Source organism: Mobula birostris, chromosome 26 (genome assembly GCF_030028105.1).
Source record: "Mobula birostris isolate sMobBir1 chromosome 26, sMobBir1.hap1, whole genome shotgun sequence".
Classification (NCBI taxonomy): Eukaryota; Metazoa; Chordata; class Chondrichthyes; order Myliobatiformes; family Myliobatidae; genus Mobula; species Mobula birostris.
The window spans coordinates 37430418-37454291 of NC_092395.1; the positions used below are offsets into that span (position 1 = coordinate 37430418).

The following is a 23874-nucleotide window of genomic DNA, read 5'->3' on the forward strand; positions in this document are numbered from 1 at the left end:
CTTAGGCAAAATTAGACTTGGGCGAGGTAAGCATCTTCTTCATCTTCTTTATTCTTCATTCCTGGTCTGTTAGGGCACAGCAAGTGCAGTGAGAATGGCTCCGGGGCTGTGTTGTATTCTTTGTGTGAGATGTGGGAATTCTGGGAGACCTCCAGCCTCCTGGATAACCACATCTGCACCAGGTGCACCGAGCTGCAGCTCCTCAGAGAACTGGAGCTGTAGCTCGATGACTTTCAGCTCATATGGGAGACTGAGGAGCTACGGGGATGTAGTCACCTTTAGGTTGCAGGAGGCAGGTAATGGGTGACTGTCAGAAGAAAAAAGGGAAATGGGAAGCCAGTGCAAGGTATCCTTGCAGCCATACCCCTCAATAAGTATACCATTTTGGATACTGTTGAGGAGGACAACCTACCAGGGGGAGCTGTAGCCACAGCTGCAGCTGACACTGTGGCTCAGAAGAGAAGAAAGGTAAAGAGAACTGCAGCAGTGATAGGAAATCCCACAGTTAGAGGAATAGAGACGAGATTCTGTGGGAGCGAGAGCGACATCAGGATGATAAGTTGCCTCCCAGATGCCAAGGCTGTATCGAGCAGCCAGAGTCTTGGTACAAAGTGGTACCATGACATAGGAAGGAAAGGCAAGAAGATCCTGAAGAGAGATTTCAGGGAACTAGGTAGAAAGTTGAAATGCAGGACCTCCAGGGTATCAATCTCTGAATTGCTGTCTGTGCCACGCGTCAGTGAGGGCAAGAAGAGCAAATTTGGCAGATAAATGTATGACTGAGGAATTCATGCAGGGGGCAGGGGATTCAGGTTTCTGGACCATTAGGATCTCTTCTAGGGAAGGTATGACCTATACAAAAGGGACAAGTTACATCTGAACCCGGGGGGGGGGGGGGTGCAAAATCCTTGATATACTTGCAGGCAGGTTTGCTAGAGCTGTTTGGGAGGATTGAAACTAATTTGGCAGAAGGGTGTGAACCAGAGTAATAGGGCTGAGGATGCAGCAGTTGGTTAGACAATGTGTAGTGAGACTGCTAGCAAGGGCAAGCTGATGATAGGGCAAAATTGCAGTAATCAAGTTGAGCTGCAAAGTAAAAGGGTGACAAAAATCAAAAAGGGTGATGAATACAGGACTGAAGGCGTTATGTGTGAATGCACATAGAATACGGAGTAAGTTAGATGAACTTGTAGCACAGTTAGAGGTTGGTATGCATGACATTGCGGGCATCACTGAATCGTGGCTGAAAGATGATTATAGCTGGGACCTTAACATCCAAGGATACACTTTGCATCAAAAGGACAGGCAGGTAGGTGGGGAGGGGTGGGGGGTTAGGTGGCTCTGTTGGTAAGTAATTACACTAAATCCTTACAAAGAGGTGGCATAGGATCAGAAGGTGCAGACTCATTGTGAGTAGAGTTAAAAAAAACTACAAGGGTAAAAATACATTGATGGGAGTTATATACAGACCACTGAATAGTAGCAAAGATGTAGGTACAAATTACAACAGGAAATAGAAAATGCATGTCAAAAGGGCAATGTTACGATAGTCATTGGGGATTTCAATATGCAGGTAGATTGGGGAGGGGTATTTGCAGAATGCCTGCAAGATGACCTTTTAGAGCAGCTCGTGGTTGAGCCCACAAAGGAACCTGCTATTCTGGATTAGGTGTTGTGCAGTGAACTGGAATTGATTACAGAACTTAAGGTAAAGGGACCTTAGAAGCCAGAGATCATAATACAACAGAATTCCCCCTGCATAGATAAAGTCAGATGCATCAGTATTACAGTGGCATAAAAGGAATTACAGAGGCATGAGAGGGGAGCTGGGCAAAGTTAATTGGAAGAGACAGTAGCAGGGATAACAGCAAAGCGGCAATGGCTGAAGTTTCCGCAAGCAATTCGGAAGCACAGGATAGATACAAAAAAGCATTCCGAACAGTGGCTGGCAAGGGAAGTCAAAGCCAACATAAATGCCAAAAAGAGGGCATATAATAGAGCAAAAATTTGTGGGAAGTTAGAGGATTGGGAAGCTTTTAAAAACCAAAAGGCGACAAGTAAAAAGGTTATAAAGAGAGAAAAGGTGGAATTCGAAGGTAAGCTAGCCAATAATATTAAAGAAGATATGAAAGTTTTTTTTTCAGATATATAAAGAATAAAAGAGAAGAGAGTAGATATCAGGCCACTGGAAAAATGACACTGGAAAGGTAGTAATGGGGGACACAGAAACGGCAGATGAACTGAATAAGGATTTTGCATCAGTTTTTACTGCGGAGGACAATAGCAGTATGCCAGAAGTTTAAGAGTGTCAAGGGACAAGAGTGACTGAAGTTGCCATTACTAGGGAGAAAATGCTTGGGAAACCAAAAGGTCACCTAGACTAGATGGACTACACCCCAAGGTTCTAAAAAGGGTGGCTGAAGAAATTGTGGAGGCATTAGTTTTCAAGAATCAATAGATTCTGGCATGGTTCTGGAATACTGGAAAATTGGCAATGTCACTTCACTCTTCAAGAAGGGGGAGATGCAAAGGAAAGGAAATTAGATGCCAGTTAGTCTGATCTCAGTGGTTGGGAAGATGTTGAAGTGGATTGCTAAGGATGTGGTTTCAGGGCACTTGGAGGCACATGATAGAACAGGCCAAAGTCAATATGGTTTCCTTTAGGGAAAACCTTGCCTGACAAATCTGTTGGAACTCTTTGAAGAAATAACAGGCAGGATGTACAAAGGAGAATTGGTGGATGTTGTGTACTTGGATTTTCAGGAGTCCTTTGACAAGGTGCCACACGAGGCTGCTTCACAAGTTAAGAACCTGTGGTATTACAGTAAAGATAATAGCATGGATAGAGCATAAGCTGATTGACAGGAGGAAAAGACTGGGAATAATGAGAGTCTTTTCTGGTTGGTTAGTAGAGTTCCAAAGGGGTCAGTGTTTGGACCACTTTTTTTAAAAAAAAAACGTTGATGTCAATGATTTGGATGACAGAATAGATGGCTTTGTGGCCAAGTTTACGGACGAAATGAAGATAGGTGGAGGGGCAAGTCATGTTGAGGAAGCAGAGAGGCTGCAAAAATCTAAGAAGCAGCAAGTAATGCACAATCCTGAGGGACTGGTTAAGGAGAGGTACAGAATAACTCATCTTGTATATCAATATCCAGTGTAGAGTATTAGCCTGAAATAGTAAACACCAAAGGAGCGAAAGTTTTAAAGATACTTGCTCTTAAATATATAGAATATTTCCCGATCTATGATTGCCAAAGGGACAGAAGTTCATCATTTGGAATATCGAGGACAACTGCTTAAGTGGCACCACACAGCAACTAAAGAATTGATTATCAGGAAAAGGAAGGAGGACAAACATGCACAAGTCTACATGCAGGTGAGGGAGAAGAAGAAAAAAAAAGGTGCAGAGAGTAGGCAGCTTTAAATTCAAGTGTGCTAAGGTATTAGACATATGACCTGTCCTGGGCCCTGCACTGCGATGCAGTCAAAAGGCATGTGATTCATTCAGTTGCATCTTTACTTCCTTAGAAGGCTGAGGAGGTTTAGCATATTATTAAACACGCTAGGGTATTCTGACTGATTGTACCAAAATGCATCATGGTTTGGTACAGCAATTCAAATGTATAGGAACACAAGAAGCTGCAGAAAGACTCACCCAAGACATCACAGGCATATCCCTCCCCCATTAGTAGAAGTCTCCCCCAAGAAGGCAACATCATCCAAGATTTCCACCATCTGGACTATACACCTTACCACAGCTACAAATCAGGCAACTGGTCCAGAAGCCTGAAGTCCCACACCACCAGGTTAAGACAGATACTTCCCTTCAGTCATTTCATTCTTGAACCAACCTACGCAATCCCAGTCACTATCTCAGTACAGCAACACTATGAACATTTTGTACTACAAGGGACTGATTTTTGCTCCAATTGTGTTCTTATATTTATTTGTATTTGCACACGAGAATAAACTCAAATTTGACAGAACAAGCAAGACAGTCTAACCTGTTCATGAAACATTTATGCATCATAGAATGCCCAAATTACAATTGTTCATTCTGCCCAGAGATAATTAAATTATGCCACAGTAATCATCCCATTGGATATGGCAAAAGGAGAATTCAATGGCTAAAGTAAAAACACACTGTGTTGAGAAATTAACCAAAAACAATGACTTCCATCTACTCTGTTTTTAACATGTGCTCGGTAGCATTAAAAAAACACATTATAAAATGTGCACTCTGGAATAAACTTAATTTAATTTGCCTGCCTCCCAGTCAGGATCCTTACAAGATTATTAGCATACAGAAGATGCATTGAATGGAATAGGGATAAAAACACACTTCTCAGAAATAATTGTAATGAAGTCAATATTCTCGTGGATTAAGACAAACCGTGAGCACACCTCCTTCCATTTGACAGCATAGAAAGAATATTACTATATGGTAGTGTTGTAGAAAAGCATTAGCATCACCAAGTTTTCTGTCATAAAAGGAAGGATATTTTAAAAACCAAAGAGGACTCCAAGGTCTCATACATGCTCGCAGAACATTTAAGGTTCAAATCCTATAAATGTACTACATCACATAATTTAGGATGACACTCCTTTAGTATGGATATAGCACTACACAAATTAGTGTCATCAATTGGGTTAAATCTGAGAATATCCACCTTTTCAAATTTCAAATCACCACTTCTAGAATGAGGAAAGCAACTTTCTTTACATTGGTTCAACACCTCACAATCAGGTTTAATATCACTAGCATATGTTATGAAATTTGTTGTTTAATTTTGTTCATTTATTTAATGATATAACGCAGAGTAGGCTCTTCCAACCCTTTGAGCCACACTTCCCCAGCAACCCTGACAAACCCAATCAACCCGAACTTAATCATGAAACAATTTACAATGACCAATCAACCTAGTAACTGGTACATCTTTGAACTCTGGGAGAAAACCAGAGCACCAGGGGAAAACCTAGAAATTCCACGGGGAGAACATACAAGCTCCTTACAGAACTGAACTTCAAAACACCTCAAGCTTTTGCAGAATCAGTACATTACAATACATAATAAGCTATAAAAATTACAATAAGTATTATATAAAAAGTCAATTAAATAGTTAATAATATCTCAGTGAATTTCTTTGGTACTGCGAAGAAATACCAGTCTGAACTATATTCCAAAATTTTCACTATAAAAGTATTGAATCCGCAACAGAGGTGAGAGTAACGCTTGAAGGCGTTAAAGGGTGATTAAAGTTACCAAATTATTTCGCATGATATTTACAAATTGTCTTTGTAGAATCCAGCGGTAGGCACTATAACCAGAACTGTCCCCAGGTAACTAATTAGGTAATATACTAGCATGGGATAGGTTGAGGGGAGCTTTTGTATACAAGCACCCCCCTCGTCGCAGAGCATGACGGGAAATATAGTCTCCTCAAAACTTTGACCCGTTCACGTTACAAATGCTGGTTACTGTAAAAACTACAACTCCCAGAAAACGCTGCGAACGTCACACATGCGTACACCAGTGGTCCAGAAAAATCCACACTGTATAACACACATCCGCCCCCACACAAAAAAACTTTGTCAGAAATCTCAGTGATGAAGATTAAACATTAATATCCGCTTCATGAAGAAAGTTTCCGTAAATATAACAAAAACACCACAGGCCTTCTACTTTTCTCCCTTCAGTATAAACAAAAGAATTGATCGCAGGAGAAATAAATTTAAAAAGGGAAAGCATTTTAATCTACCTCACATGGATACGCGCGCCATAGTTAAAAGTTAAAAGTTTTGATTCAGCTATTATTTTTCTACGGCTGTCAGACTGTCCTCCCGCCAAAGCACATCAGACAGCGCGATACTCACCCGGGCCGGCCAGTGAGGATAACCCTTCATTTTAGCGAAAACCAAATCTCCTGCTTTGAAATTGTGAGGCATTTTCCGATCGACTTAGCCTCCTTTAAGCGATTTAAAAAATAGATACGGACTCGATCCGTAACAGAGCGCAATTCTCAGCGTTTCGAATACTGTATAGCGCCTAAGGGGGGGAGGGGGAGAGGAGGGTAAAGCCTAACCTGCTGCCAGAAGTCCCACCTTTTTCGGTCTATGATTTGCTCCCGATGTTTAACGTGCATCAAATCCAAGTTCTGATTGGAGAATGTGGGTGTCAATCGTATGATATCATGCCAGGTTAGTCTGATGCGTAGAAAGGGAGGGGTGGTTCCATTGACTGTGGATAATGAACCATATTGCCTTAGAGCTGTAATATAATTTCTCCTCATGTCTCGTTTCTAATATACTTCATTAAGCTCCGTAACAATCTGTTTCCATGCAAAATGGGAGGAGCAGGGTGGCCACCTGGTTTGTTGTGAATGTCTAGGAATCCAGTAATAGAAATAAGTTATTCATCCGCTGCAAGCCGTGTATACTAGATATGCATTTGCAAATGTGCGCCGATAACATTTCCCGCATGCACGCAGCGGGACGAAAAAAATACAACCGGATTCTTGCCTCGGCAAACATGACATTCTACTCGTGCCAACTGACATTTTTTTATGCCTAGGCCTTGAACACCTCCTAAACATAAGCAGTACAAGCGAAAGTAGGCCATACAGCCCCTCAAACCTGCCTTGCCATTTAATACTATTGATGATCCTGTGCATTAAATCCACTTTCTAATCTTACCTGGATTTCCCTAGTGTGAAGAATAACTATCAGTTATTCTTCAAAGACTGGACATCCCTAGTCCTTTCGAGAAGATAAGTCTAAAAGATTTCAACTCTGACTTAAAGGTTTCTTTTTCTACTTTTTTCATTTTCTGTCATATGGATATAACAGGCAAGGCAAGCATTTATTGCCCATTCCATAAATGACCTTGATGGAGAGTTGCTGTCTTCAACCACTGCATTCTGGTGAGAGTACTCTCAAGGTGCTGTTGAATAGGGAGCTGCCGGATTTAGGCCCAAAAAGGGTGAAGGATCAAATAATATATTTACAAATCAGGATAATGAGCACTTGGAGGGGAACCTGTGGCTCATGGTGTTGCCATGTACCTGCTGCTTTTATCCTTGGTGGTGGAGGTTTGGGAGGTGTCATCAGAGATGTCTGGTGAATAACAGCAGAGCAGTTACTGGATAATACATACTACACCCATTGTGTACCAGTGGTGGAAAAATTAATGTTTAGAGTTGTGGATAAAGTGCCAATCAAACACGATAGTTTGTTCTGGATGATGTTGGGCTTCATTACTAGAATCTTTAGAGCCACACTCAATTGCATTATGCACTCAATTTATTTTTGTTATGTTGGTCAATCCCTTATTTTGAGAACACCTTCTTAAAGTCAATCACTCATCTCTCATTGTTTTAAAAATAGTATGTTTCTCTTTTCCTCATTCCAAAGTGAATAACCTCATACTTTCTCATTTACACTACACGTCACTGTCACCTCCACCAAACTGCCAATATCCCTTCATATTTCTGGGCAAATGACACTTTGCGTCTTACCGCATTGCTGAGGAAAGGCAATGGCCGCTATCATTTAGAGAATTGCTCTTCAACAAAAATAACTCACTCATATGAGAGAAATTTAGAATTCAGCTCTCTCAAGGGTCTGCATGGCATTTCAGAAAGGGTGACCATCACCCGTTAAAGCGTACTAATTGGAACGCCAGTATCTCTGAGGTGTAGTGGAAATGGCTAAGTTAAATCTACCTGGCTGCAAAGTTACAGTAAATTGTACTATATGATTGTCAGAGCAGTCAACAACTCAGAGACAAGTTCTTCCCCTCCGCCATCAGATTTCTGAATGATCTTTGAACACTACCTCATTATTCCTTCTTTTGCACTATTCATTTATTTTGTAATTTGTAGTAATTTTTTGTCATTGGAAATTGCTACAGCCGCAAAACAAATTTCCCATCAGAGAATTCAGTTATAAGTAACCTGATTATGACTCTTCAAATAATGCTCTAGGATCTTTAACATACATCTGAAAAGGCAGGAAATCAGTTTAACACCTCGTCCTAGAAAAATAATCTTCACTGCGGCACTTCATCACAGTTACACATAAATGTCAACCGAGATTATGAGATCAAATCCTGGATTAGTTTCCAAAGATAATCCTTGCTGACATCCAGATGAAGAATATCACCAATTAAAGATATTTCTATTGGTGCAGATTTCTAGTTAACATGGTTAAATGGAGAAAGGACCCAATTTCAATTGTATAGTTCAAGCCAACATTAGTTCGTATTACAGATGCAAATGGCCTTCTTTACTATTTTTCTTTTATCGTATCTGTCTGCATCTTTATAAACAGATATAGATCTAATTATTTCTTTGAATGAATTGGTATGCTTTTGGCTTTTAATAGATTTTTTCTTCCATCTATTTCTCTCTTGCTGACTTGCTCTATTATCTTTCCATTGCCACTAACTGTGCTTTATGATATGATGATAGTAATGATTTGTCATGTCAGAAGAGCAGCTAAATATGTTAGCTGTGGAGAATAGAAGAAACAATCTGGTCTAAATCTGCTTTAACTTTCTCATAAGTGCACATTTCCAGAAAGAATGAAGGATAGAATAACTATCACTTATTACTTAAGTGATAAGTATTCCATTCACTTAGATAATCACCTTTAAGACACTTGCTGAAATATTTATTGGATTTTAGTACTGTGACTCAGATAGTAAAATCTTAATTATCCAGCACGTTATAAATCAGAATTTCAGAGGGGGTGGCAAAGACATTGACGTAGCGCCTAGAGAACTTCCAGGCCATTATCAGGTCAGTACGAGATGCAGGTCTCAAGGCGAGAAGGCACATGAGCTGATGTTTGACTCCATTTTGCCGATTAAAGCAATGAGGGAAACTGAAATGTGGGCGGTGAGCGCAGGCTGCTCGCCTTTTGATCGCTGGTGGGATCGCTCCGCTGCTCGAGAGGGGAGACTGTGTGGCCTGCTGCTGTGCCTAGAGAGTGTTACCGAGGTTTTCTGCATTTTGAATATGGATTTGGACTACGGACTTTTTTTCACTCTTATAGTTTTATAAAATAGGAGACAGCAGAACTTTACTCCCAGATGAACTCAATGCCTTCTATTAGCACTTTGATCACCAGAACGGGGAGGAACCATTGCGCACCCCCATATCTCCAGCTGATCCTTAGGTCTGAGCATCTGAAGATGACCTGCGGTCTGCCTAAAAGAGAGTTAACCCAAGGAAAGCATCTGGTCAGGACAGTACCTGGCTAATAGTGAAGACCTGTGTCATCCAACTAGCTGGTGTATTCACAGATACCTTCAACTTCTCTCACTGGCAGTTGTGTGATACCCACCTGCTTCAATCGTACCAGTGCCCAAGAAGAACATGGTAACCTGTCTAAATGACTATCGCCCAGTGGCACTTATGTCCACAGTGATGAAGTGTTTTGAGAGGCTGGTGTTGAAGCATATCAGCTCCTATCTGAGTAGCGATTTGGATGTGCTCCATTTCACCCACCAAAGTAACAGCTCTACAGCAGATGCTATCTCGTTGGCTCTTCACACAACCCTGGAACATCTGGACTGCAAAGATGCACACATCAGGGTGCTCTTTATCGATTTCAGCTCAGCATTTAACACCATCACCCCCTCAAAACTAATCAGTAAACTCCAAGACCTGAACCTCAATACTCCCTTGTGCAATTGGATCCTGCATTTCCTCACATACAGGCCCAGTCAGTTCGGATTGGCAAAAATGTCTCCTCCACAATCTCCATCAGCACAGGAGCACCACAGGTATATGTACTTTGCCCCCTGCTCTACTTGCTTTACATCTATGACTGTGTGGCTAAGTACAAGTTTGCTGATGACACCACTGTTGTGAGCCATATCAAAGGTGGTGATGAATCAGCATACAGGAGGGAGACTGGAAATTTGGCTGAGTGGTATAATAACAACAAACTCTCACACAATGTTAATAAGACCAAGGAACTGATAGTGTGAGATGCTAACGGCTTGTTTCCCTTGTTTGGTAGTGAGAAAGGCGATGAGGCAGCAGCAGGGCCTTGGTTGTAGCGAAGACTAGGCCTCAGGCGGGCTTGCCTGCTGCTGCAGTCCAGGTGAGACAATGCTGGAGGTGGTGTAGTGTGGAGTCCGTGCTCAGTTGGGAGTTGGCCTCTCCCATCAGTGCTCTCCTCTTGTGTTCCACTGGCAGAATGGCAGGAACTGTACTATCAATTTGCATGTCACTCAGGGACTTGGACTGTACATGTGTTGTCTTGCATAATAATGTGTGTGTGTTTGTTTTCCTCCCTCGCTATTTTGAACGTATGTTACGCACCTCGGCCTCAGAGAACACTGTCTCGTTCAACTGTATCCATGTGTGGTGTCAATGATAAATAAACTTGATTTGATTTGATTTCTTGATCTTTCTGTCTCCATGTCTGGAGACAAACTCTCTACTGATATCTTTTATTGATCTACTTACTGACTCTCACAACTATCTTAACTATCCTTCTGATCACCCTGTCTCCTGTAAAAATGCCATTCACTTTTCTCAGTTCTTTTGTTTCCGCCACATCTGTTCCCAGGAAGAGTCTTTCCTTACCAGAACATCAGAGATGTCCTCCTTCTTCAAGGAAGGGGGTTTCTGTCCTCTACCATTGATGCTAACTTCACCCGTATCTCCTCCATTTTCTGGACATCCGCTATCACCCCATCTTCATGCCAGCTTAGCAGGGATTGAGTTCCGCTTATCTACCATCCCATGAGCCTCTGTATCCACTACATCATTCTACACAACTTCCGCCATCTTCAAACTCCTCTTCACTTCCTACCCCCAAATTTCTATAGTGATCAATCTTCTGTAATTCTCTTGTCCATTCATCCCTCCCCACTTATCTCCCTCCTGGCACTTATCCTGGAAGCAGTGCTACACCTGCCAATTCACTTCCTCTCTCACCTCAATTCAAGGCCCCAAACTGTCCTTCCAGATGAATCAATACTTCACCTGCAATCTTTTGAGGTTGTCTACTGTATCCAGTGAGACCAGATGTAGATTGGGGAACTGTTTTGTTGAGCACCTTTGCTCCATCCACGGCAAGCAGGCTTTCCTGGTGGCCCCATTCCCATTCTGACATGTTAGTCCATTGCATCCTCTCCTGCCATGATGAGGCCGCTCTCAGATTGGAGAAGCCATCCCCTTCCCCTTTTCTCTTCTCCCATTCCACATTCTGGATCCCCTCTTACCTCTTCTCTTCTCCTCTCCTGCCTATCTCCTCCCCCTGGTGCCCCTTTTCCTTCCCTTTCTCCCATGGTCCACTCTTCTCTCCCATCAGATTCCTTCTTCTTCAGCCCTTTACCTTTTCTATCTATCACCTTCCAGTTTCTCACTTTATCCTGCCTTGCCCCCATCCACCGGGCTTTATTATCTCCTTTTAGCTTGTACTTCTTCCCCTCCACCCCACCCCACCTTTTTATTCTGACATCTTCACCCTTCCATTCTAATTCTGATGACGTGTTTCAGCCCAAAATATCGACTGTTTCTTTCCATAGCTGCTGCCCGATCTGCTGAGTTCCTCCAGCATTTTGTATGTGTTACATTGCGGGAACTGCTACACCAACAATGGGACCTCACTAAGGAAATCCTGTCTTGATTAACCAGCATATTTGATTAATTAGCACCTGTCAAGTCTGGTACAAACCAGACAACCAGGCTTTTGCTATAGCTGTTTTGCCAGGTAATGAAATTCTTCTTGTGACTGGAATATGTTTTGTGAGCAGATCTCCTGATTATAATCTTCCCAGCTTTTCTGTGCTTTCAGAAAATGCAAGTATTGAAATCAGGTAAACCTTCATTACTGTGGTCTCCATTTGGCGATCCATAACACGAAACTCCACCTACCTCACAGTAACACCAGTACCTTGGATCTTTCTGTACTAAACAGTTCAAATTAGGGGCACATGCACAAAATCTGTTCTCTTTACAAATGCTTACTACTTACTGAGCACTTACTTTCTGATCTTCATGCTCTAAACTCCAGATTACGTTCTTGACCACCAAGTATATAGGTGAATGCTGATTAAACTGCTGGTAGGATATGGATGCTAAAACCTGCATTTTCCGGTTTTCTTTCAAGTCTTCAGCACTAGGTGATTTTTGTCTCGTTAGTCTTCTTAATGTGTTTTAATGCATCTAAAAAACTCCATTGCTACTTAAGATCAACGCAACTCTGGTCAATGGTGGGCTTCCCCTTTGAAACGGCAGAAGAGGGGATGCCGAGCGGGACTAAAAGTTGGTTTAAGAAAGTGTGGCTTTCAACTCCTAATACCGACCATCTTGCTGGCTAATGCACAGTCTCTGGTAACTAAAATTCAATATCTCAAAGCTAGGGTGCTGTACCAGAGGGCCATTAGACCACTTGCATATTTGTTTCACAGAATCTTGGTTAAACCCTTCCGTTCTGGACAGAGCGATTCAGATTGACAAGTTCAATAACAAATGCCTATCATTCCTTCCCGAAACCACATTTTGGCAAGTTGGATGATTTGGCTGTACTCCTACTACCTGCATACAGACAGAGCCTAACAGGTAAGACTCCAGAGATCAAGACAACCAAGGGATAGTCGCAGGAGGCAGGAGAGCGGTTACACGATTGCCTTGAATTAGTGCACTGGCCGTGTTCAAGATCACTGCCAAGATAGGACTGCTGAGTCTTTCAAAGGCCAGGGAGGATGGGGAAGATGCTTCATGATCAACTCCTCACGGTGTACAAACGTGGCGGTGTTGTACCAGTCCTGTTCACCAGAACTGGAACTCCATGCAATCAAGTGTCGTCCATTTTACCTGCTGTGGGAAGTTTCAGCAATCATTTTGGTAGTGGTGTACATGTAATCTCAGGCTAGTGAGAAACAAGCTCTAGATGAACTGGGCGATGTAATCAACACACATGAAACAGCGCATCCTGCGGCCTTCTGCTTAATTTTGGAGGATTTTAATCAGGCTAGCTTGAAAAGGTCTCTGAATAATTATTACCATCAAACCACTTGTAACACCAGAGGAAACAACACACTGGACCACTGTTACAGCACCATCATGAGTGCTATTCCACACCCACACTTAGGAAAGTCTGATCACTGGCCGCACTTCTACCCTCTGAGTGTAGGCAGAGACTGAAAACCGCAGCACCAGTACTGAGGACCAAGAAGGTATGGTCAAGGGAGGCACAGGAGTGTTATCAGAACTGCTTTGAATCAGAGGACAGAGATTCATCTTTGGGTCTGAATGAGTATGTCATAGCTGTCACTGACTTTATTAAAACCAGCGTGGATGAGTGTGTGTCTACGAAAACTTACTGTACGTACCCAATTCAAAAGCCGTGGAGGAACCAGGAGGTTCGTAATCTGCTGGGGTTAGATCTATGGCATTCAAGTCTGGTGATCCAGGTCTGTGCAAGAAAACCAGGTACGACTTGCAGACGGCTATTTCAAGAACAATTCCGAACTAAGTTGGAGGTGATATCAGATGCACGTCAACTCAGGGAAGATTTGCAGGCCATCACTTCCTACAAAGCAAAACCCAACATTATGAATGGCAGAGATGCTTCACTCTCAGACAAGCTCAACGCCTTTTATGCTGGCTTTGAAAGGGAGATAAAACTACAGCTATGAGGATCCCTGCAGCATCTGGTGACCACATGACCTCTGTCTGGTAAGGCTTGGTAAAGCTCTGAAAACCTGTGCCAACCATCTGGCAGGGTGTTCAAAGACATTTTCAATCTCTCACTGCTACAGTCGGAAGTTCCCACCTGCTTCAAAAGGGCAACATTTATACCAGAGCCCAAGAAGAGCAGGATGAGCTGCTTTAATGACTATCATCCAGTGTGTGTGTGTGTGTGTGTGTGTGTTCATCCATCGTCGACGTTGATGGGGACATCAGCCACCATTTGATGGTGTCGAGACTAGCTCGTGATTTGGACTTAAGTGAGGGAGAGTTGTGCAGTGTCAGCCTCACTCTCTCTTCCCAATTCCCATCTGGATCCAGTGGCAAGACAGAGTTGAGATGGCTGAGATGGGACTAGGCGCAGTGGATGACCAGGACGTCTTCTGTGTCTTGTCATGCTCTACGCATTCCATGTCGCTTGCAGAGACCGCCTTCTTGACCGTTGGACCTTCCATTGGTCTCATCTGCTCAATCCGTCGGAGTCTGTCTTCACATGCTGGGATAGACAACTCCCTATCTCACTGAGGGTTTGAGACCCATCGGCTACCCTCGCCTGGTTTAGCTGGCTTGTCGAAGCCATTGCCCAGGGTGTGGCCACTGTCACATGCAAACAACTATGGGGAACAACAGGTGAGAGCTGAGTGCCAGGTGGGGACCAAAGGTAGACAAACCGCCTTGAAAAGGACGCGACATGTTCCCTCACCAGAGCTGCTACCCCTCCCTGACACCCCATACACCCCATCATCCAGTAGCACTGACATCTACAGTGATGAAGTGCTTTCAGAGGTTGGTTATGGCTAGAATCAACTCTTGCTTCAGCAAAAACATGGACCCACAGCAATTTTCCTTGTGCCAAATAGGCCTATGATGGACACGATCTCATTGGCTGTCCACGAGTCTTGATCACCCAGACAATACAAATACTTATGTAAGGATGCTGGTTATTGACTACAGCTAGGCGGTTAACACCATCATTCCTACAGTTCCATTTGAAAAGCTCCAGAGCCTGGGCCTCTGTACCTCCCTCTGCAACTGGATCCTAGCTTCCTATCCAGAAGACCACAATCTGTGTGGATCAATACTGGCACACCTCAGGAACGTGTACATAGTCCACTGCTGTACACTTTCTACACCCATGACTCAAATGCTATCTATAAATACGCACAGCTCAAATGCTATCTATAAATTTGCTGATGATAAACCATGGTTCAATGGTTCAATGCTTCTATTTAATATCAGAGGATGTATACAATATACAGCCTGAAATTCTTAGTCTCCGCAGACATCCTTGAAATAGAAGAAAAACCCCAAAGAATGAATGACAGAAAAAATACAAATATAAAACATAAAACCCCAAAGCCCCATGCACGAGCAGCAGCAAGCAGCATCAACACTCCCCTCCTCTGCCCCTACTTACTCGAGCAGAAAGCATCAGCATTCCCATCACCCAACATGCAAGCAACTGCAAGGCTTCAAAGAGAGACCATGGTCTACAGGCCATCAAAAACTATTGTTCATCCCAGCAGTTTGACATCCCTCAGGATCTCTCTCTCACTAACCAGGGAGAGAGAGATATCACTCCCTCCACAGTGAGAGGGGAGACAACCAGTCGCTGTTTTGATGTTATAGTCTGTAGTGCTGCTTTTATTTTGAGTTCCCCCTACTCGTGAATCGGCAGCAAACTCTCACTCACCATCGAGAGAGAGAGAGAAGGAATGAGAATGATCATCAGGGTGCAGAGGCCTCCAACAGCCGCATTCATTGTCTCGATGTTCCGGCTCCCCACAGTGTTTCAGTTCGAGCCACCAGCAAGAAAACTGGGTCCATAGGGCAGTAGTAGGCTGCAACCCAAAGGGGCCCATTTTCAGGCTGCTCCTGGAGATATAGAAAATGCGGCTGATCAGCAAGGTCTGAGAATGGGAACACACCACCAAGAACCACAGTTTGAGTGCATCTGTAGATCACAGACTCCAACAGGACCCCAGCCACATTGAGAAGGAGAATAGAAACTTTAGAAGAAGAAAAATTTTAAACTGTTTCATTGATGGACTGGGAGAAATCGCCCTCTGTTGCCATCTTTAGCTCTGCTCTGATGGTGGTGAGAGGGCCTACAGGAGTGAGCACAGTGTGGTGTCACAGCAAAAACCTTGTGGTCAATGTCAGTAAGGCAAAGAACTGATTGTGGACTTCAGAAAAGGTAAGACGAAGGAACACACACCAGTACTCATAGAGGGATCAGAAGTGGAAAGAGTGAGCAAAGTCAAGTTCCTGTGTGACAATATCTCAGAGAACCTAACCTTGACCTGACATATTGATGCATCTATAAAGAAGGCAAGAAAGTGGCTATATTTCACTAAGAGTTTAAAGAGATTTGGTATGTCATCAAAAACACCTGAAAATTTCTACAGATGTACTGCAGAAAGCATTCTGACTGGCTGCATCACACTCAAAAACTTCTATAGATGTACCGTGGACAGCATACTGACAGACTGCATCACTGTCTGGTATGGGGGGGGGGGGGGGGGCGGGGTGTGGAGGGGCTACTGCACAGGACCAAAAGAAGCTGTGGAGGGTTGTAAATTTAGTCAGCTCCATCTTGGGTACTAGCCTGCAAAGTACCCAGGACATCTTCAAGGAGTGGTGTCTCAGAAAGGCAGTGTCCATTGTTAAAGACCCCCAGCACCCAGCACATGCCCTTTTCTTATTGTTACCATCAGGTAGGAGGTACAGAAGCCAGAAGATACACACTTGGCGATTCAGGAATGGCTTCTTCCCCTCTGCCATCTGATTCCTAAATGGACATTGATCCCGTGAACACTACCTCACTTTTTTAATATACATTATTTCTGTATTTGCACAAATTTTAATCTATTTATTATACTTATACTGTAATTGATTGATTGATTGATTATTATTTTTCTTCTTCTGTATTATGTATAGCATTGAACTGCCTCTGCTAAGTTAACAAATTTTCCGACACATGCTGGTGATGACAAACCTGATTCTGATTCTGGTATTGGGGTGGGGGGGGGGTGGTGCTGGCTGCTGCACATGATCAAAGTAAGCTGCAAGGAGTTGTAAACTTATTCAGATCCATCATGGTAGTATCCTCTCATTGCTACCATCAGGAAGGACGTACAGAAACTTGAAGGCACACATTCAACGATTCAGGAACAGCTTCTTACCCTCCGTCACCCGGTTTCTGAATGGACATTAATATGATTGTGTCTCGAACTTCCTAATCACAGCTCTTACATTTATAACCCAATTACTAATGTACATGGCAAACAATAAGGGTTCAGCACTGATCCCTGTAGATATACAACTGGTCACAGGCAAAAAAAATCAAGGTCAATATCAAGTTCATTGTCATATGACCAAGTACTGTATATGTGTGCACAGGTGCATGAAAAAAACTTACCTACAGCATCTCAGGCAGATAGCATCATTCACAAAAACAACCCTCCACAACCACTTCCTGTCTGACTCCTACTATCAAACTAATTTTGGAGACACAAATAATTGCAGATGCTGTAATCTAGAGCAACTCAAAAGGCGTTGGGAGAATTCAGTGGGTCTGGCAGCATTTATGTAGGGAAATTAATAGCTGTCATTTTGATTGAGGCTCCATCTGCACTGGAAATTAAGGGGAGATAGCTAGAATAAAGAGGTCGAGGGAAGAGGTGGAGCAATCAGAATTAGATTTATTATCACTGACATATATCAGGAAATTTGTTGTTTTGTGGCAGCAGTACGTTACACAGCGCAAAGTAGATCCAGGTGAGGGGGATAATAGGCAGATGAGAGCAGGAATTATATCAAAAGCTGGAAGGTGATAAGTGGGAGTAGTAGCCAAAGGTAATGGATATGATATTGGAGGATAGTGGAGCATGGAATTAAAAAGAGGGAGATGAAGACAGAAACTAGAGGAAGAAGTATCTGGGTGATGGGCAGATAGAGAGGGAGAGCATAGGGGAGGAGAAAGACATAGGGTGATGGGGGCTAGATGGATCAGGAGAGAGAAGGAAAAAAAGGAAATATTGGAGGAATGATTACCATAAGTCTGAGATGTCAATGTTCATGCTGCCTGGTTGGAGATTACCCAGGCAGAACATGAGGTGTTGATCGTCTAATTCTTGTGTGGCTATGGCCTGGCAGTGGAGGAGGCCATGGACAGATGTAAGTTTGGGAATAGGATTTTGGATCCATTTTGCCAATTTGCCTTGGATTCCATGACCTCTATTCTTTTGGACCAGCCTTCCATTTTGGATCGTGTCAAGGCCTTACTTAAGATACATCAACCACACTGTCATTGTCACTACATTTTGTTACTTCTTCAGAAAACAATCACATTGGTCAAGCATGATGGCCCACCAACAAAGCTATGATGGCCATCCCTAAGCAATGCCTGCTTTTCAAGTGTAGGTTAATTTCTAGCCACTTCCCTACTACAGATGTAGGCTTTCTGGCCTATAATTACCCATCTTATCCATGCCGTTTTTGAATAACGATATCACATTTGCTGTTCTCTAGTCATCAGGCCAGCAAGGATTTGATAAACTATTCTGAGCCCCAGCAATTTTCTTTGGCCTACATATGGCCTGGGTACATTTTAGGGTCTGAACTTAGAGTCTGAAGTTAGTTTTACAGTATGAATAGTTAAGAGCCTCGGGCGATGGTACACAGAGGAGCTGAGAGACACCAAGAGGGTTCAAGAGACAGGAGAACAGATCAGCAGAGGTCTGATGTCTGTTGACAAGTGTGGCTTGGCTGACCACTTCCTGCCTGATCTCACATCCGGCTGGGTGTTCTTGATGACAGGGTCTTTTGAGTCGCGAAGCATCAAGAATGATCTTACCTTGGCTACCTTGACCTCTTCAACAAGGGATTGCACTGGGATGGTAAGCTTTGTCTGGCTACTGTGGATTGCAACATTGGTGAGGCTGCTCGGTACTCCAAGCCACTTCTTCACATACTTGTTGATCTCCTGTTCCATTGCCTCAATGTGGGACATTGCCACTTCATAGACAGCTAATGGCCACATTATCCGTGGCATCAGTCCATACTGCAAGCACCACAACTTCAACTTGCAAGTGTGAACTTATTTGCTGAAAGGGACAAAAGCATGTATGTATTTGTTCTAAGTGGTGATGGGACTGATTCTTCAGCTCAGCCGGGGTCATAATCTAAGGAGGGTTAGTTCAGACCCAGTTTGTGCTCAGCAGTTAGAGTGGAGTAGGAAATACCGAACTTATTCTCAGAGGCAATTGTCATTTTTTATAACTTATAATTTATGGAGTATGGGAGTCTGTGCGATTTTGTTTCATGGTGAATATTCTGGTAGTAGTGGTTCTGTTTGATGGGATAGATTTGTTGTACAGAATGGGGGGACACATTTTGATCTTACCTAATGGAGAGAGGAGAGAGGAATAAGTTCAGTTGCACGAATTTCTACACTGATGTGAGAGGTATACTTTGTGACATAAATTGACCCATCCAGGTCTTTCATCAATCATTGTGGATAATTCCCAATGCTGCTGAATTATCACCCTTCCTGAAGCTGGGTATCAGGTAAACACAATTGCAATGCTGATATCTCTTGGCAATTATATATGTAAATTATTTATCTAGTAATCCCAACTTCCAGTTATTCTTTTTTGAGGCATAATGACAGTTCAATTACTGACCATATTGACTAACTTACTGCATTGCCTTTACTCATTCTTGAAAAGTATTTGTTTTATTTAACATTCTACTAGAAACTTATGTCTAGATTATGTAAAATTATCCTTTCGATTTGCATTCCTTTGTTCTGATTTCAGTCCTTTGATTCTCTAATGATTTGAGCTCAGCTGTTATCATATGCCACTTGGACGGTTTAAAGACTGCACCTCTCCCACAGTAAAAGTGCTACAATGTTTTGCACACTTATCTAAACCTTGTTTTCAAGCGTTGCCAACTCCCAGTGGAGTCCTTCACCAACTATACGGTGTTTAGTTCTTGAGGGAGAATCTACTTTAGCCTTTATATTTAACAATGTTGCTGATCACAAGAATTCTTGACTGAGAGTCTGAAGTTAGTTTTACAGTATGAATAGTTGAGAGCCTCGGGCGATGGTACACAGAGGAGCTGAGAGACACCAAGAGGGTTCAAGAGACAGGAGAACAGATCAGCAGAGGTCTGGTGTCTGTTGACAAGTGTGGCTTGCCTGGCAAGTTGAAGTTGTGGTGCTTGCAGTACGGACTGATGCCATGGATAATGTGGCCACTAGCTGTCTATGAAGTGGCAATGTCCCACATTGAGGCAATGGAACGGAAGATCAACAAGTATGTGAAGAAGTGGCTTGGAGTACCGAGCAGCCTCACCAATGTTGCAATCCACAGTAGCCAGACAAAGCTTACCATCCCAGTGCAATCCCTTGTTGAAGAGGTCAAGGTAGCCAAGGTAAGATCATTCTTGATGCTTTGAGACTTAAAAGACCCTGTCAAGGAACACCCAGCCGGATGTGAGATCAGGCAGGAAGTGTTCAGCCCATGTAGCAGTTGATGAGGCAGAGTCCAGATTGAAGCACAAGGAGACAGTTGGGGCTATCCAGCTAGGCCCCCACGGACTTGGATGGACAACCCACAAGTGGTGGTCATCTTCTACAGGTAAGGAGCGCCATGAGCTTGTAACACAAGAAATACGAGAGGTAGAAGAGGAGAAGAGGTTAACTAAAACAGCTGGCCTGGCCAAACAAGGGGCTTGGACCCGGTGGGAAAGCATTGAACAACAACATCTATCTTGGAATGTTCTGTGGCAGATGGAACCGCTCCGCATTTCTTTTTTATGCAGAGCAGCGTACGATCTGCTCCCAACACCTGCCAACCTCAGCACCTGGTATGAAGATAAGACAGACAGGTGTGCTGCTTGTGGCGAGAAGGGAACACTTCAACATATCTTGAGTGCATGCAGAGTCAATCTTTCCAGCGGCATGTACACTTGGAGACATAACAACGTTCTCAAAGTTGTAACAGAAGCGGTTGAGCAGAGAGTACTGCAGCACAACTTATCTCATGCCCCATGCTGCACAGAACATCGCATATCATTTGTGAAAGAAGGCTCCAAGTCAAGGGTGTACAGCGCAGGCTCACGATCAAGCATACTTTCTTCAGCCAATGATTGATGTGTCAAGGCTGACCTGGACGGGAAAGGCAGTTTCCCGGAGCAAATAGCTTTCACAACATTGCGTCCAGATATAATCGTATGGTCTGACACCAGTAGAGAAGCGGTTATTGGTGAACTCACGGTCCCCTGGGAAGACAACATCGATGAAGCCCATGAGCGCAAGTTAACCAAGTATGCAGAATTAAGATCAGAGGGTGGAAGGTCTCATGCTATCCATTCGAAGTAGGCTGCCATGGGTTATTGCGTTCACTCTCCAGAAAAGGCTGCGTGACCTTGGCTTCACTAGAAGAGAGATCAAATCAACCAGCAGGGCTGTAGCTGAGGCAGCAGAGAAAGGATCAGCATGGGTGTGGACCAAGTATGTCCAGAGGGGCAGATAGTCAGACAGGGCATACGTATCTTGCAAACCCTTCAGTAGTTGCATAGACACCTGAAGAGCAGACTATCTGTTGGATGGAAGTGACCAACAACTCTGATAGAGGCAGATGCCAAGTTTTTTTAAGCTCACCAGTGGGAGGTGGTGCTTTAGCAGTGCTGGCCCACCACCTCGAGGGAGTCTTGATCATAAGCGGGCCGAAACTCCTGAAGACAGGTGGCAGATCAACTGATGATCCCACTGCTGATAGCACAGGACAGTTAACATCTTAGTCCACGTGTATTCTGTAACTCTATGATAATTTTGATAAGCACTATTCTTTCTAGCATAGAACAGTACAGCACAGTATGGGCCCTTCAGCCCATGATATTGATTTTTAAAAATGTATAGCTGAGAACATCTCAAGGAAATCTATTTTAATTTTGGTTATCATTTTAAACTTGTTTAATTCCTACAGATTGCTGGAAAAGTAAGATACAATTTCAAAGTAAATTTATTATCAAAATACAAACGTACTCATATGTCACTATGCAACCTTGAAATTCCTTTTCTTGCGGGCATACTCAGTAAATGCTTAATAGAATAATAACCGTAATAGAATCAATGAAAGACCGCCTGCCCGAATTGGGTGTTCACCCCAATGTGCAAAAGACAACAAACTGCAAATACAAGAAGGAAGAAATAATAACATGAGATGAAGAGACCGTGAAAGTAAGTCCAGAGGTTGTGGGAACATTTCAGTGATAGGGCAGGTGAAGTTGAGTGAAGTTTGGTTCAAAGAGACTGGTGGTTGCAGGGTAGTAACTGTTCCTGAAGCTCCTGTACCTTCTTCCAGATGGCAACAGCAAGAAGACAGCATAACCTGGATGGTGGGGGTCCTTGAAGATGGATGCTGCTTTCCTGCAACAACATTCCATGTAAGTGTGCTCAGTGGTAGTGAGAGCTTTATCTGTGATGGACTGGGCCATGTCCACTACTTTTTGTAGGATTTTCCATTCAAGGACTTTGGTGTTTCCATACCAGGCTGTGATGCAGGCAATCAATATACTCTCCACCACACATCTATAGAAGTTTGTCAAAGTTTTAGATGTCATGTCGAATCTTCAGAAACTCCTAAGGAAGTAGAGGCATTGCTATGCTTTCTTGGTAATTGCACTTGGACAGGTCCTCTGAAATGATAACACTGAGGAATTTAAAGTTGCTGACCTTCACCACCTCTGATCCTCTGATGAGGACTGGCTCATGGACCTGTGGTTTCCTTCTCCTGAATTCAATAATCAGCTCCTTGCTCTTGCTGACACTGAGTGAGAGTTTGTTGTTGTTGTGGCACTACTCAGCCAGATATTCAATCTCCCTCCTATATGCTGATTCGTCACCACCTTTGATTGGCCTACAACTGGTGTCGGCAGCAATCTTGAATACAGCATTGGAGTTGTGCCTAGCCACACAGTCATGAGTGTAAAGCGATTAGAGCAGAGGACTAAGCACACTGCCTTGTGGTGCACGTGAGCTGATTTTAATTTTAATTGCCAGTTTCTATTCACATGCAGTTATTGATATTAGCTGTATCCTTTGTCACACAATATGACAAATTGGGAAACTTTGATAATCTCCCAATACCGGACCTGCCTCTCGGTTTTTTTGCACTACCTTACTTCCCATTTTTCTATTTTCTATTTATGATTTACAATTTAAATTTTTAATATTTACTAATTATAAGTATTTTTAATGTTGTTAATATTTAATATTTGTAATCCAGGGAGCGTGAAGCGCAGATTCAAATATCGCTGTGATGATTATACTTTCTAGTACTAATTGTTAGAAGACAACAAAGTATAAAGTATAAAGTACTAATTTCACTTGCATATATGAGGTCTAAGGATGAAACCTAAGAAAAGAAGCTGCCAACATATGCCAATTTGAAGTACTGTACTTCTTATTTTGTTTCAAAATTTGACACAGAGATGAGTCTAAGATCATGTATGTATCAATTACCAGGCCTGCATGTTTTCATTTCTTTTGACATTGCCAAAAAAAAAGTTGGATTTCTAAAATAGAAACAGAAAATGGTGAAAAAGTAAACAGATCAGGCAGTATCTGTGGAAAGAGAAACAAGTAATATTTTAAGTCTTGGGATCCTTCTTCAGATCTAAGCACTAGAACAAGGTAGTCAAGATCAATGTTCCCTCTAAAGTGTGCGTGTGTGCACACACACAAATCTTTTGCTGCTAGTGCACAAAGGAATTTAAACTGCGCACTAAAGGTTATCACCCTCAACTTCAATGGCATGTGAAGCAAATCTCATGATCGTACACAAACACATTTCCTTTTCTGGTTTCAGATGCGGACAGTGTGGATAATGTGGAGTTTCTGAAGTTTTGTCTGCAGGTTTTAGAACTGGCTTATTTATACTGTTTTTACTGAAGAAATTATTCAGTGTGCACATGTTGTCACTGTGCAAAAAATTGCACAGCACAAGATTTTTGCACACACTGGTCATTATAAATTAGAGAGAACATTGCTCAAGATGGCAAGGAAGGTGGAGGAGAACAGATCTTAACCGCCATAATTTTTCACTCCATCACCCTTTGTTGTGTCCATCTCTCTCTCCTGCCT

At 42.8% G+C, this 23874-nt stretch overlaps 1 protein-coding gene across 2 annotated transcripts in view; it reads right to left on the reverse strand.

Moving 5' to 3' along the window:
• Positions 1–6080, reverse strand: part of hdgfl2 (HDGF like 2) — an 86630-nt gene extending 80550 nt beyond the window's left edge. For both annotated transcript variants that reach the window (XM_072244148.1, XM_072244147.1), the window contains exon 1: positions 5878–6080. In XM_072244148.1, the coding sequence (XP_072100249.1) occupies positions 5878–5949 (72 nt within the window). In that variant the 5' untranslated portion in view covers positions 5950–6080. The remainder of the gene's footprint in view (positions 1–5877) is intronic.
• Positions 6081–23874: the final 17794 nt, after the last annotated feature.